The 17,044-nt window shown below is 35.8% G+C and overlaps 1 protein-coding gene across 6 annotated transcripts in view; it reads right to left on the bottom strand.

Annotated features, from left to right (window-relative positions):
• Positions 1–15,834, bottom strand: part of LOC116268493 (zinc finger CCCH domain-containing protein 13-like) — a 62,461-nt gene extending 46,627 nt beyond the window's left edge. For 2 of the 6 annotated variants that reach the window (XM_031661712.1, XM_031661714.1), the window contains exons 1-3: positions 13,491–15,833; positions 8,594–8,733; positions 7,533–7,690 (exon numbers count right to left, since the gene is read on the bottom strand). In XM_031661712.1, coding sequence (XP_031517572.1) covers positions 7,533–7,690; positions 8,594–8,733; positions 13,491–13,575 — 383 coding nt within the window. In that variant the 5' untranslated portion in view covers positions 13,576–15,833. Of the gene's footprint in view, positions 1–7,532; positions 7,691–8,593; positions 8,734–13,490 lie in introns of all 6 variants that reach the window. The other 4 variants (XM_031661713.1, XM_031661716.1, XM_031661717.1 and 1 more) reach the window with 4 other exon arrangements.
• Between the last annotated feature and the right edge of the window lie 1,210 nt (positions 15,835–17,044).

Here is a 17,044-nt window from a genome sequence, read left to right as displayed (position 1 = left end):
ATATTTTTTAAAGTCTTCTTAAAAACAGCAGTGTTCCTTTATATTACTTGCCCTTTATTATTTTGTACACTACTAACCAATATGCAGAAGAAAAAAAACAGAAATGGGTGAAGAATTTACTTAATACTTATTTTGTTAACACTGCTTATTATTATATAACTTTAAAGGGGCAGGTTTCTGAGAAAAGATAGAGGTTAAATAGGAAGACACGTTCAGAAAAGATACTAATACAATGACCACTTAAACTATTTTTTTAAGACATAGAAAAGTAGACAAAGAAAGCAAAAATTACCTATAATTCTACTACTCAAGGAGAACTATTTTCAACATCTTGAATATTTACATACTTTTGCCATATATCTTTCTCTGTCTACTCATTTAAAACTGGGTATTCAAATGCAAAAGAATGAAGCTAGACCTTTATATTGTACCAGATCAAAAATTAACTCAAAATAAAGACCTAAACATAAAAGCAAAAACTATAAAAATCCTAAAAGAAAGAAAAGCTTCATGACCTTGGACTTGGCAATGATTTCTTGGCTATGACACCAAAGGCACAGGTAACAACATAGCAAAAATAGACAAATGAGACTACATCAAATTTTAAAACTTTTGCATGTCAAAGGACACAATCAACAAAGTGAAAAGGCAACTTATAGAATGGGAGAAAATATGTGCAAATCATATATATATATATGGTCACCACTATTTTCTCTCATCATTGGAAATGGGTAACTCTACGTGTGTGTGTGTGTGTGTTACACACATTCATGGAATATCCTATCACAATGTTTTGTAAAATTTTAAAATACTAAACATAGACAAAGTGCAAGCATCTTTCTGTAACACAAAGTAGATTCAGGTGGCTCATGCCTATAATCCCAACACTTTGGGAGGCTAGGGGGAGGGGCGGAGGGGGTGGATCACTTGAGGTCAGGAGTTCGAGACCAGCCTGGCCAACATGGTGAAACCCTCTCTCTACTAAAAATACAAAAATTAGCCAGGCATGGTGGTGGGTGCCTGTAATCCCAGCTACTCAGGAGGCTGAGGCAGGAGAATCACTTGAACCCAGAAGACAGAGGTTGCAGTAAGCCAAGACTGCACCACCACACTCTATTCTGGGTGACAGAGTGAGACTCCATCTCAAAATAAAACTTTTTTAAAAAAGCAGATTTAGATATAATCATTTTCATTGACTGTATAGAATTTCCTTGAAAAAAATGCTCCAAAACTTTTTAAAACAATTTCATAGTTCTTCAGGTGGCTTCCAGGTTGTCATCGTTATTTAAAAAACACAATTACATCATCTACAAATGAAATACCAACCATTGTCAGTATATATTCATCATAAATCTTTGAATCTTGTTTAAGAAAATTTTACCAACTCTGAGGTCACAAAGATGGTCTCCTAAAATTTTGTAGTTTTGCCTTTCACATTTGTCTTTTATCTATTTGTAATTGATTTTTGGGTACAGACTTTGTTCTTTAAGTGCCTCTTTTTGGTAATTTAAGTAATTTTAAGTAAGTGGTATAACTTTGATCCCATACACATTCAACACTGGCTGTCTTTGCCTCTTAACAACAGTTTTATTGAATATAGCATTTTCATGTCAAAATCCTTTTACCTCAGACCTCTAGTTAAAATATTTTGTAACATTTAACGTTGCAGGTAAGAAGTCCAAAGAAAATCAAATTTTTTACTATTCAGGTAAACTGGTTTTTCTGTTGGCATGCTTATGAACATTATCCCCTGAAAATTATTCACTGGAAAAAGATTTTCACTAAGTCCAGGTATTTTTAAAAAACCTTTTCCAGCACTAAATGGACTGTTTCAATCTGAAACTTCAAACTTTTTACTCTATTTCTTCTACTTTCATTTCGTAACTTTTCCTCATGACCCAAGTCTCTGCAGTTCTCTTTATTATACAGTTACTGTATCTCTTGGATCTCTCCTCCATGTTAGATTTCTCTGTCATTTCCATTTTTTCTGCTTTTCCAGGATCTTAAATCTGTCTTTATATTCAGTAATTTTTAAAGTAGTATTCATTTTGCTAATTCTAAATTTGGCAATTTCATTGTTCTGCTATTTTTCGATTTCTTCTCTTTTTTTGGAGATGGTGTCTCGCTCTGTTGCCCAGGCTGGAGTGCAGTGGCACGATCATGGCTCACTGCAGCCTCGAGCTCCAGGGCTCAAGTGATCCTCATGCCTTAGCCCCCTGAATAGCTAAGAGTACAGTTGCATGCCACCATACCTGGCTAATTTTTGTGTTTTTGTAGAGATAGGGTTTCACCATGTTGTCCAGGCTGGTCTCAAACTCTTGGGCTAAAGTGATCTGCCCACCTCAGACCACTGCACCTGTCCTATTCTGTTATTTTCCATTTGAACTCTTTTCTCTTTTAAAATATTGTTCAGGCTGGGCGTGTTGGTTCATGCCTGTAATCCCAGCACTTTGAAAGGCCGAGGCAGGCGGATTGTGAGGAGGTCAGCAGTTCGAGACCAGCCTGACCAACATGGTGAAACCCACCTCTACTAACAATACAAAAATTAGCCAGGTGTGGTGGCACAAGCCTGTAATCCCAGCTACTCAGGAGACTGAGGCAGGAGAACCACTTGAACCCGAAAGGCAGAGGTTGCAGTGAGCCGACTGCACACCAGCCTGGTGACAGAGTGAGACTCTCTCTCAAAAAAAAAAAAAAAAAGTTGTTGTTCAACCTGGCACCAACCAGATCGATAAACTGGCTCATCTGATCTGGTAGCCCCCACGGAGGAACTGGCTCAGCACAAGAAGACAGCTTCGACTCCCTATGATTTCACCTCCGACTTGACCAATCAGCACTCCCAGCTCACTGGCTTCCCCCAGTCTCCCTGCCACCCCGCCACCAAGTTGTCCTTTAAAACTCTGATCACCGAATGCTCAGGGAGACTGATTTAATAATGAAACTCCAGTCTTCTGCAAAAATATAAAATAAAATAAAAATACAGTTGTTCAGTTTTTTTCCCATGATCAACTGCTTTTGTCCTCTAAATACAATATCCTCACAAATTGCGCTAAACTTATAAATGAATTTATACTTTAAGTTTGTTCCTGTTTACTGTATTAACGTTTCCATGTAAGCCATCTGCTCAGAGTGTTCAGTCTGGTACTAGGTTTGTAAGTAGTCCTTTTCATACATATGGTGAGTTTTCACTATCTACTAATTTCACTATCTACTGATATTTATAAATGAGGACCCTAAGCCTAAATCCTAGAACTTATTTCCTATCATGCTGAATTCTCAAGTCCCAAGAGTTCTTAGTTATATATATATATATATATATCGTGTATACATATATACACGATAGTATCTACCTCAAAATTGCTGGCAATATTTTAAAAGCACTTGACTCATAGTGAGCATTCAGAAAATGTAGCTTTCTTTTTTTTTTTTTTTTTTTGAGTCGGAGTCTCGCTCTGCCGCCCAGGCTGGAGTGCAGTGGCCGGATCTCAGCTCACTGCAAGCTCCACCTCCCGGGTTCACGCCATTCTCCTGCCTCAGCCTCCCGAGTAGCTGGGACTACAGGCGCCCGCCATCTCGCCCGGCTAGTTTTTTGTATTTTTTAGTAGAGACGGGGTTTCACCGTGTTCGCCAGGATGGTCTTGATCTCCTGACCTCGTGATCCACCCGTCTCGGCCTCCCAAAGTGCTGGGATTACAGGCTTGAGCCACCGCGCCCGGCCCAGAAAATGTAGCTTTCTTAGTCCTCATCCCTGTGTCTTATTATCACTGATAGAGTTAACCATGTAAACAAGTAGGAAATTACTAAAATATGATGACTAAATCTATTTTTCATCCTTGTCTTCTGCCAACAACCATATTAGTCACATATCTCATTGCATATTCATGAGATGACTCAATCTTCTTATGCACCCTAACAGATATGTGATAAATATCTTGTATTTCTGTATATTTTTCTACTTTAAAGATAAAAACGAATCAATAATTGGCATCTGTATCAAAATTATCTTTTAAAATTCATGATTAAACAACAAAGGAATTCATGACACAAACTATTTTTACATTATCACCTGTGACAGACTAGCAGAGTGTTTACCAAACTTTTCTTCTGAGTACAGTGGTAAACCATACTATCTACACTTTGTTGAAATTAAGCATGGCCAAGTGGCCAAGATCTGGCCAAAGGAATGTGAGTGGAAATGACGTATACCACCACTTCCAGGCCCAAATCTCAAAGGACTCTGATATTCCAGGCAATTGCAAACTCTAGAGCTAAATAACCGTACTACTCAGTTTCCATTTTTCTTTGTACATTCCATTCTTTGGTTTCCTTGAAAACCCAAGAAAGTGGAATCATGCTCAGAAGGAGCCGGGGTTACTCACTCTCCATGTATAGGACAGCCACCTGTCAATAAGAAACACTCATTTTGACTTGATGTGAGAAATAACCTTCTGTTGTGTTAAATCACTGACATTTTGGGACTTAGCTATAATCACAATCCAGATTATTCTAATATATTTACTAAAGTACAGAATTTCTTCACATTACCATCAAAATTTTATGTGGTTAGAAAACACAATTACGTTATAGTGCTTTCCGACTGAAGAGGCCAAAACTGGTTTTGTGTATTCTGAAATCAACAATATCTTCAACATTTAAAAAGTCAACTCATTGTTATTCCAGTGCCACAGAGCCTACTTCCGACTTGTGGCAAAGAGCCCATTGGTCTACTTTTATCAGTTTTTAATCCTTTCTCTCTTCAAAACTATTGTTTTAGATTAGCTTTTGACATACTTAATATTCTCTGTACAAAGAGCTATAAAGAAAAATTCACCTAATAAAAACTAAGATTAAAAGTGCAGATGGACAGAACAGGTAATATATTTATGATTTTAGATTATACCGTATCTCACATATCAGGACAAATCTTCCTATCAGACTATATCTCAAAATAAATGTCAAACAAAGAAAAGTGCCAGCTTTCAGGGAAAAGTGTAAGTTTTAATTTGTCAGTAATTATATCTTTCCATTCAATATGATAATCTAGTAAGACCAAGAAGTTTCTTTACCTGATTGTCACACCTCAGGTGGCTGACACTGGTTGAAATACTCCACTGAGTTTTAACTGAAATTCTAATCCTTACATGTGCTTAGTATGTTCTTAGTTGATAGCATGATCCAGCAATAAAATTAAAAGATGATTACTTGACACACTCTAGGCAATGTAAATTGCATAGCTAAAGAAATGGTATACTCAAAAAAAAAAAAAAAAAAAAAGAAATGCTATACTCAATTCAGTATTTTCTTTGTATTTTTAATACACTGTTTTTCCAGGTCCTTTTGCTTTTATTATTAAATTAATGGCGCACCTTAAAGTCAACAACATAGTAGAATACAAGAAATACAGTAATTAAAAGAGTGCGAGTGATTATTTATGACAAATATTTATAATAGGATGAGTTACTAATAAAGTAGTAAAAGACTGTATTAAAAGATGAAACTAACCCTTTGTCTAAATAGTTATCAAAACTTTCTAAGAAAAGATTAAGTTTCAAATATTCTATAAACAGAACAGATAAGAAAAGGAAAAAAGGGTATTTCTAGTCTGCAGTTTATCAGCAAAATGAATAGAATTGAGGGAAAGTTACATAAATGGTTAGCCAAGAGGATAAGAGCAAGTGGAGTGGATGCTATCATTCTCTGTTCATTCAACTTCTTCAATATCCCTTTGCAGTATTTACTCAGTTACATGAACAAAGGAGAGGATCAACTCAACTTTACTGAGTGCCTTATTACAACACAAAGTTCTATGCCAAGTAGGCACTATGAGAAGACAGAACTATGAACAATCAAGATCCCAATCTTCAAGGAGCTTAAATTTAATAAAGGTTGTAAAACATAAGTCACAGCTGAAATATAATGCAACAGGCAATTAATATCAACAGGGAGGTACAAGCAAAATCTGATAGGTACATAAAGGGAACAGAACTTATGTTCCATAAAGAGAAATGGGAAAACTTAGAATTTGAGCTAGAGACTGAAGAATTGAGAGTAGAAGGGGTTAGGTAGGAGCAAGCTGGACAAAAACTACTGACAAGAAAGAAAAGACCAAAGTGTAAATGTCATTCTAAGGAATCCGAATTTCACTGTACAGAATGAAAAACCACTGAGTTTTACAATGGTATAATAAATTAATTGGAATTGTCCTTTTAAGATTTCTCTAACAGCATCTATAAAATAAATGGGTTGAGGCAGCTGAATGAGAATGTTTACGTGTGTGTGGGACAGAAACTAAATAAACTCAATATAGTTAATAGGATGATATAATAATCTAGGCAAAAAGTTAAGTAGAGTCTGAAATAGGGTTAGTCTCTAGAAACTACAAGGAGGGAGATAAATATGAGTTTCATTACAGGTTCAAATAGGGCTTGTTAACTGATTAAATATTAGGTAGAAGATATTTTTAGTTCATTTTTTTATAAGATAAAACTAGGGTATGGACTTTAATTAAAATAAAATATAAATAGTTCAGAGTGACATTAAATGAAAATGTATCTTCTCCTTATTCTTAGTCCCTGAATATAAATGTTTCTATTTTTACTTCTTCAGCTGGCTTCTACAGTAATTCTAATTTATAAAGAATTCAATCTACAGTAATTCTAATTTATAAAGAATTCAATCTCTTGATAACATATACAGAGACAAAAATTTTTTGTGTATAATTTATAGCAGTTTAAAAACAGGAAATAACATAAATGTTCAACAGAAGAGTAGACAAATTTATAATATAAATACCAAGATGAATGAACTAAGGTTATATGTATCAATATAGATAAATATAAAAATGTTGTGGCTCAAGCCTGTAATCCCAGCACTTTGGGAGGCCGAGGCGGGTGGATCACGAGGTCAGGAGATCAAGACTATCCTGGCTAACATGGTGAAACCCCGTCTCTACTAAAAATACAAAAAACTAGCCGGGCGTGGTGGCGGGCGCCTGTAGTCTCAGCTACTTGGGAGGCTGAGGCGGGAGAATGGCGTGAACCCGGGAGGCGGAGCTTGCAGTGAGCCGAGATCACGCCACTGCACTCCAGCCTGGGAGCACAGCGAGACTCCGTCTCAAAAAAAAAAAAAAATGTTAAGTGAAAAAGCAAAGTGTAGAAGGTTATGATATATCCGTATTACAATTAAATAGATGAAAGCAATACTATACATTGCAAAACACATATTAAAGTATAAACACATGCACAAGTATCATAAACACCAGATTTAAGAGAGGAACAGGAAATGTATCTTTTATTTTTATTTCTTAAAAAATAAAAAGCTCTGAAGCATATGAGGATGTTACACAAATACTTGTTTTATTGTTCTCTATAACTGTCTTTTTAATTGAAACATTTCAAACTTCTTTTTAGAACAAAAAAGCTTACATTAAATATAAAATGTATTAAAACTACACTTCTATAACCTACTAATTCTTTTTAGTATCACTTCAGAAAAAGCTATTTTCTTCTGATACTATTTATCATCCTACTGACCTCTGCTGGTCCAACAGGGGAGAAGATACTGCAGATGTCTTCCTATCTTTCTTGCTAGCTGAAGACGATTTCGGGCTTGATTTTCGCTTCGGAGATTTGCTAGACTTTCTTAGAGAAGGTGATGGGGACAATTTTGATCTAACCACTTCTGGTGAAACCTTTAAAAAATTCAGTAAGTCAATTCAGAAATTCCTCCACTTACGGTACAACAAGGCTTACAGTATTTTAGAATCACACCAAACTTCAGATTAAAATTAAATATTATTGCTGGGTGCAGTGGTTCACACCTGTAATCCCAATTTCTCGGGAGGCTGAGGTGAAAGGATTGCTTGAGGTGAGGAGTTTGAGATCAGCCTGGGTAACATAAAAAAAACCTTATCTCTTATACAAAAAAAAAAAAAAGCCAGGCATGGAACGTGCCTGTGGACACAGCTATTAGGGAGGCTGAGATGGGCGGATCCCTCGAGCCCAGGAGTTCAAGGCTGCAGTGAGTGCCACTGCACTCCAGCCTGGGTAACAGAGAAAGATCTCATCCCTACAAAAAAAGTTTGAAATAAAAATAATAAATTACAATAGCCACTATCTGTTGATATTAGTCTGACTCCTGAATCCATGATTTTAAGCAATATAACTGTTCTAACATATACCAGTTTCAATTAAGTAAATTAAAATCATAAAATTTCAAAATCTCCTCAGAAAAATCATAAATTATATTTAAAATAACTGTATCTTCACTTTTCAGAAAAGAAACAAGGTATTCTAGAAATAGCATGGGCCTGAAACAGACCTATGTAGATTCAAACCCCATGTTACATTAGCTGATGACTCTAGGCAACAAACTCTCAGCTTTGCTCACCTATTCAATAACACAAATATTTGATACTTATCTAACAGAATAACGTGAAGATTAAATGAATATATATGGAGTAGTACATATATAGTGGATTGATCAATATATCAGTATGCTAGTATAATTTAAGATGTAGCAAGAAGCTGCATTATCTGATCAATACGAATGCTGCTATTAAGTACTAACATATTTATTGCAATAAATAGCATACCTCCTTTTTAATGATAATTTCTTCTCTCTTCTCCATGTTTTCTTGCTCCAGCTTCATTAATTCCCTCTGTATCTTCTGACGCTTCATTTCCAATGATAATTCATGAACATAATCATAATTAATATCTCCATTGTCAGAATCTTTAAAATAAAATTGCATTACTGTTATAAACTAGCATAATTATCTATGCCAAAAATCATACAGACTTTTTTCAACTAATTTCTTATGCAAATCTAAATGGCAGAGTCTTTCATCAGAATGACACACTTCTAAAAGATAAAAGAAACAGATACCATTTCTATAAAGGATTAAAATCACCATGGTTGATTTCTTTAAGAAAAGCCAAATATTTTTAAAGTTTCTGGGTTTTCTGGAAATAGTTTTGGGTTGGTTGCAAGTTGGGTTTTTTTGTTAGGAGATGGAATTTTAAAAGACAAAAGGCGCTCAGTTGCATTTCTAAGTCTTAAAGATACCAAAACCTTCAATATTTCATGCTGTATATGATGCGACTCATTACCTCCTTGATTTTCCTAAAGACACACTACTAAAATACATCATTCAAACTAAAGTAATATTAGTACTAATGTGTACATAAACTAATTTTTAAGGATTTATAACATTTTCTTCACAAGTGATTTGTACTATTTCCTTAGATCACAACTGTCCATCTCAATGGATCTGATGCCATATTTCTATTTCCATTTAATATTTTCTGATAAAAAGCTATGAAGATTGGTTAAAAAATCAAAAAAGAAGAGTGGTGTGCAGATCTATTTCATTAAAATATGTAGAAGTTACTGGCACTAGCACCCAGCCCCATCACCCTCATCTGCCAGAAATGCCCAGGAGCCTAGAGGTGGGAATTTCATTGACCACGTTGGATTTGACTGATCACAAACTGAGGTGCCTTCTCAAGCTATACTTCTAGCACTTTAGATCATGTCTTAACCTTGGGTAAAGAAATAAAATGAAGAACTAAAAAACAACAAACATAAGAAGTCCTACTTGACTGCTTAAAACCCAAGAAAACGAACATTGCTGTTATATATTGCTCACATGCATTAGAATGACAACTATTCATCATTCATGCTTGGGGACTGAGAGGGTAACCATATATATTCACTCCCTTTGTGACTAAGCCTGATATACTACTCATCTTATGTTGAAGAACGATGACAATTTCTCAGCAAATATATGAAATAGGCTAAATCATGTTTTTCAGTCAGAAAGCAATTACTAAATAATTAAGGGCAAGTAGTTTTCACTAGATAAAATGAAGATCCTGAATTTAATTAAGTGAATACTAGCTATCTCCAGTTATTATTTTGTCCTCTATTGAGATACTTTACATCAGTCAATAATAGGAGTCAATGATCTAGTTTGATTATGTTCTTAAATTCAATAAAATTCCATAACCAAACGCCCAGGTAAAACAAAGGAAAGAGTAGTTAATAGAGAAGAATGATTAACAGTGTTTCTGAAGGTACTGTGTTATCAATAACGCACTGCCAATCTAATAATTCGCAACTGGAAATATCACCAATACAGAACACATAAAAACCAGCTTTCAGTTCTCAATCTTCAACTATCCAACCAACGGGGAGAGGCCTGAGCAGTTAAAATATATGTCTAAGTCAGTCAGGCGCAGTGGCTCACGCCTGTAATCTCAGCACTTTGGGAGGCCGAGGAAGGCAGATCATCAGGTTAAGAGATCAAGACCATCCTGGCCAACATGGTGAAACCCTGTCTTTACTAGAAATACAAAAATTAGCTGGGCATGTTGGTGTGCGCCTGTAGTCCCAGCTTCTCAGGAGTCAGAGGCAGGAGAATCGCTTGAACCCGGAGGTGGAGGTTGCAGTGAGCTGACATCGCGCCACTGCACTCCAGCCTGGCGACAGAGCAAGACTCCGTCTCAAAAAAAAAAAAAAGTCTAGTCAATGTAGTAAACATAACTAATATAGTTTGCTCAGAAGAAAAGCTCTCAGGTCTTTATTCTGAAGGTGCTTATTTTATGCATATAATAAAAACTCAGATGTTTTCCTAACCTGTAAGAGATGGACTACAAGACAGGCACATTGTAACTGACAGTATTTTGACAGCAGAAGAAAAAACAGGAAGTACAAAATCCAGGATGGAATTCAAAAACAAGAGTCTGAAGCAAGTTAATACATTTAGAAAATGTCTCTCATGTAGCTTCAGGTTATCATTAAAATTTTGCCTTATAAAAATTGATTCACATAAATGATTCTAAGTCATCAGAAAAATATTAAGTATAATTAGAATGGTATATTTAACAAGGTAGATATTTTTAAGAATATACAACAGAAAAATATATGCAACACAAAAGAAAAGGTTAAGATTCTTTCTATATAAAGAATTCTTACTAATTAACAGAACAGGCAAAGGATATTACAAGGCAATTCACAAAGAGAAAGAAATGAAGAAAGTATATACATATTTTTTCATGTATTTAGGAGCCTTTTTTTCTAACTATAATATTAATTGTTGGTAAAGGTACAAATAAAGGACATACTCATTCTCTGGTGGTAGCAATGTAAACTAGTACATCTATCTTGTAAAATTATTCGTCAATATGGGTAAAAGACTTAAGAACATCAATACTCTTTAATACAGCAACTTCTAGTAATTTATTGTATAAAAATAATCATAGATATATAAAAGGTTTATGTGTAAGGATTAAAAACTATAAATATTTGTGAATTGCCTTGTTATACCATTCGAATTATATTTAACCTTTTTCCAATGAATTAGAATCATTTATGCGTATCAGTTTTTAAAAGGCAATTGTAGCAATAACCTCAAGCTGTCTGAGACGTTTTCTAAATTTATTAACCGATTTCAGACACTTGCTTTTGAATTCCATTCTATATTTTGTACTTTCTATCTTTATGATACACTCTCATTTACTTTAGCAAGTCTTCAATAATTCTGAATATGCAGAGTAAAATATGAAATTTCCCTTATATTCCTCCTATGGCCATCCTTACTCCAGTGATAGCACTACTAACAGTTTAGTGTCATATGCATGAAAATAATGCTTTACATTTTTCCCTTTAACATTCAACACTGCCTTATAAACAAGGTCTTTCCAAGTCATAGAGTTCAACTATCTTCATTTTAACGCCTGCAAAGCATTTCATTAATATGATCATACTTTATCATAGCTTACTTAAAGGGTTTCCTTCTTAAAGACAGATGAACTGTTTTCAATATTTCGATGTTAAAAACAAGACTTAGATGAACATTTTGATATATACTTTGGTTCTACTTTGGTTCAAGTACAAGTATTTTTCTATGACATTATTTCTCAGACTACATTGCTGGACTGAAAATAACTATACTTCTATTTCTAGTATCACCAAACTGTACTCCAAACTGCTTTATCAATGTAAACCCTCACTTGAAAACATTAATATTCTTCACTTCTGCCAAACTGATGGGTGAATAATCCTATCTCTTTATTTTCATCAATATTTCCCTGCAGTAAGATTGAGCATTTATTGGCCATTTCTTTTTCTCCTGTGAGTTACCTATCCGATACATATATATTTTTACTCATTTTTTAACTAGGCTGTCTTTTTCTTATGTATTTGTAGAAACTCATTATGTCTATATAGTGTCTTTATTAATGCTTACACATGTTACACGTGTCAAGTATTTTCTTTTAGCCTTTCATCTGTTTTTTTTCTGCTTTTAACTTCAGAGTTTTGTTACCCAGAAATCCCAGTTTTATGCATCAACAATAGACTTCTGGTTTTATGTCTCATTTAAGGAGGATGTACTAACCTCCAAGATTACCAAAATACTTTCACACATTCTACTGCAATGATACTTCTGCTTTTTATGTTACTTCATTAGTCCTTAAGAACACATGCTGAGCAAATACAAGAAGTTTAAGGAACCAAATAAAAAGGACAGACTTCGAAGTGGGGACTGGAAATATAGAGAGCAACCAGATAATCAAAAGTTTTACAGGCATAGTTAGAATTTGTACTTGCTCCTTAAGGCAATGGGAAATTAGGGAATTTGAAACAGGAAAATAAAATGAACATTCAATTTATTCTTTTAAAAGACTGTTCTGCAATTCATAGAGTGGGAGAAAATACTCACAATATATTTATATATCTGATAAAAATCTCATATCCAGAAAACATAAAGATTCCTCTAATTAACAACAACAACAACAACAAAACAGGTAACACAATAGAAGAATGGCAAACATTTGGAATAGACACTTCACAAAATAGGGTGTACGATGGTCAGTGAACATGTGAAAAAGTTTTCAACTTCATTAGGAAAATGCAAACTAAAACCACAGTAAGATACCACTACAAAATTTTAGAATAGCTACGATGAAAAAGGCAAAAATACCATATGGGTAACTAGTACAACCATTTTTGATTTGAAACTATCTACTAAAGAGGAACATATACATACTCAATGGCCCAGAAATTCCACTTCGAACCATAAACTCAAGAGGAATGGGTATGTGTCTGTACATGTTTACCAAAAAATATGTTTAAGAATAGTAACAGCACCTTGTTATACATAATAGCACCAAACTGGGAATTACTTAAATGTTCATCAACAGTAGACTAAATTATGGCACGTTCATACAAAAAAACACTATATAGCAATAAGAACTAATGAATGATATGTGAAATAAAGTACAATCTCAGATAATGCTGTTAACAAAAGAAGGTAGGCACAAAAAGAGTACATGCTGTCAATTCTATTTATATAGAGCTCAAACAGACAAAACTAATTAATGGTGCTAGAAATCAGGACAGCAGTTACCTTTGGGAGGTGAGGGTAAGGAGCAGTGACTAGAAGAAAACACAAGGAGACTATGGGAAAATAGTAATTTACTACTTACTGATCTGAGTGATGGTTTTACAAATGCGTTCAGTTTGTGAAAATCCAATGGTTTGGACACATGTATTGTGTATTCCTCTGAACATATAGTATACTTCAGTAAAAAGACTTTTTAAGAAAGATTATTCTTGTTTTAAAGTGGAGAATAAATTAGGAGACAAAACTATAAGCAAGGGATGGGATTAGGAGGTTATTTTGGTAAAATAAATTTATAGACAATAAACAAATACCTTAAGAACGAGAATGTTAGGAGTAAATCAAGAGGAACAGATGGTTTTCAATGGTATTTGGTACATAAAACTATCTGGTAAATGCCTGCGTGGAGGGAAAGAAGGAGTGTCACTGATGACTCTCAGGACTGTTGGTATCTGGTAGGAAAAGTGATGCCCTTAAGATACATAACTCAGATGGAGATGCCCAGTTGGTCAATGCTAAACTGAGAGCTCCAGATTTTGGAGTCACTACACATACGATGTTAATGAAGCACTGGGAGCATGATTTCATCTAGAAGAAAAAATTAAAAGTGAGAAAAGAAGATGGGTAGGCAATAGGAAAACAACCAAGTTTGCAAAGCTGTTCTTATAGACAAGTGATTCTCAGAGGGGGTCTGAGGATAGTGGGGAGGTCCCTGAGACAATTTCAGGAGTTCTACAAAATCAAACTACTTCTATAACACTATATTGTTTGCCTGGTGTACTCATTCTCCCATGAGTAGATAGTGAAGTTTTCCAGAATATGTGATGCGGTTAACAGGTGGAATGTAAGGCATGTAATGTAATGTAATGTAAGGCAGGTAAGAAAATCTACCTATCAACTATAAAGCCAGACATTAAAACAATTTGCAAAATGATGCAAAACACTGCCACCTCCTCACAATTATTATTTTTTACTTTGCAAAATAGTTATTTTTCATAATAGCATATATTGGATTTTTATATGTCATTGTTAAATTAATGAATAAATACATATTTTAAAATTTTCTCAGGTTCATAATATGACAGTTATGGAAACATAAAATACACAAAGACAAAAGTTATTCGGGGGTTCTGAAAAAGCATATAAAAGTGGCCTAAAAACCAGAAAGTTTATAAATATACCAATTTCTTCTGAACCCAGCTAAAACTGTTATTCTGGTTAGAATGACAATGCAGAAGGTAAGTCTATGAAACCAGTTTAGTCTCACTATCCAGGGACTGGGGCACCTAACTCAATGCTTTTCAATATTCCCTCAACAGATACTTTCAAATCACAGAGATACACAATGGTCAAAACCTGTGCGTTTCAATCAAGGGAAAGCAAAAGAAATTCCTATTAAAGACATTTACACTCACCTTTTAGAAGAATTTCCTATATAAAAGGCTCTTGAAGTAAAATCACTGTTAAGTGCAAATCCTTGGGAATCAACATTTAAGGAGCAGACAGAATACAAGGAGTCTCTATGTAAGACTGAAGGGCTTGAACAGGAAGATAGAAAACTGAAGAGTGATAAATAGAAGCCAAAAGAGTCTTTTTCAAGAAAACAGGAGCTCTTGATGTGTCAAATGCTGTAGAATGGTTGTTTAAGATAGAAACAAGTACATCTCCATTTATTCAGCAAAGAGGAGGTCATTAGTGACTTTCAAAAGCAGTTTTAGTGGAGAGTTGGGTCAGAAAACTGAATAATAAGTATCAGGTGAAACAGTATCAAGTAGAAATAGTAAAGTACAGAACTGTTTTAAGAATTTAGTTGTTAAGTGGGGATAAGCAGGATAGCGACTAACAGTAATAGAGGGAGGAGTGTATCATAAATGAACAAGATTGCTGAGGTGGGAGGAAATTAGATCTACAACACAAAGGAATTATTCATCAACCTTATACAGCAGGAAGGAGGCCATTTACACAGCATAAGAGGGTAGTAAAAAAGTTTAGGCAAGAATAAAAAATTAATTTGAAGGTGGGATAGGAGGAAGTTGAGGGAATTCCTAAAGATTTCCATCATTTCTGCTTAGTAGATAGCAAAAAAGAGAAATGAAAGCATAGATTTATGGAGAAGGTTTGACATACCTACTATGAAGAAAAATAACAGACTTGGGCTTTTCTGAACCTTTCATATTTTCAACAATTATTAATTATTGTAACAACAATAGAAAAAAACTTAAAGATAAGAAGTATCAAATACATTTTAAAATGTTTTTTATGCAAAAAAAGTAAAATGAAAAGAAAGGATGCTCGGCTGTGTTAAGAGGTAATCCCTTAGTATTTAGGAAAAGTTAGCTCTCCAAACTTGAACAGTTATGGTTTATAATATTTTATTTAAATATACTAATTAGTTGGTGAAACCCCGTCTCTACTAAAAAATACAAAAAACTAGCCGGGCGAGGTGGCGGGCGCCTGTAGTCCCAGTTACTCGGGAGGCTGAGGCGGGAGAATGGCGTGAACCTGGGAGGCGGAGCTTGCAGTGAGCTGAGATCCGGCCACCGCACTCCAGCCTGGACGAGAGAGCGAGACTCCGTCTCAAAAAAAAAAAAAAAAAAAAATTGTTTTGTTTTGTTTTCGAAGCAGAGTCTCGCTCTGTCACCCAGGTTGGAGTGCAGTGACTTGATCTCAGCTCACTGCAACCTCTACGTCCCGGGTTCAGGCAATTCTACTGCCTCAACCTCGGGAGTAACTGGGATTACAGGTGCGTGCCACCACGTCCGGCTAATTTTTTGTTATTTTTAGTAGAGATGGGGTTTTGCCGTGTTGGCCAGGCTGGTCTTGAACTCCTGACCTCAGGTGATTCACCCCCCTCTCGGCCTCCCAAAGGGCTGGGATTACAGGCGTGAGTCACTGTGCCCAGCCGGAATTAAAATCAAAATTTAAATAGCTGCATGGGGCTAGAGACTAGTGATGGATAGAACATTCGAGAAGCTCTCCTGGACCCACTCTCATACCAATCTAAAGCAGGAGTCCCTCTGTAACCTTCCACTCTTCCATCATACCTGTTACAAGTAGGTCATTGGTCATGGGATGTCTGTTCCTGTGCCATCCTTGCCCACAGGCCTTGGACAGATCATGCACACCTGATTTTCCTTGATGCCCAGAACCCAGCACAGATCTTGGCCCTTGGATATATTTGCTGAAAGAATCCTGTCTACCTGCCACTTCCGCATCCTGCTGTGTCCCCTGACCCTTGCAGCTTGCAAGGAAACCACTGTTCCCAGCCACCCTACTAAACAGAGGACAGAGAGGTTAGGAGTATGGCTTCTGGAATCAGACAGTCCTGGGTTGAGCCCATTTTTACTGCTTAGAAGCTAACCTGGGCCAGGCACGGTGGCTCACGCCTGTAATCCCAGCACTTTGGGAGGCTGAGGGGGGTGGATCACCTGAGGTCAGGAGTTTGAGACCAGCCTGGCCAATATGAAAAAACCCCATCTCTACTAAAAATACAAAAATTAGCCAGGCATGGTGGCGGGCGCCTGTGATCCCAGCTACTCAGGAGGCTGAGGCAGGAGAATCGCTTGAACCGGGGAGGCAGAGGTTGCAGTGAGCGGAGACTGCATCATTGCATTCCAGCCTGGGCAACAGAGTGAGACT

Source organism: Papio anubis, unplaced genomic scaffold (assembly GCF_008728515.1).
Source record: "Papio anubis isolate 15944 unplaced genomic scaffold, Panubis1.0 scaffold231, whole genome shotgun sequence".
NCBI lineage: Eukaryota > Metazoa > Chordata > Mammalia > Primates > Cercopithecidae > Papio > Papio anubis.
The sequence above is the reverse complement of the archived record's forward strand: the minus strand, read 5'-3'. Positions and strand labels throughout refer to the sequence as shown.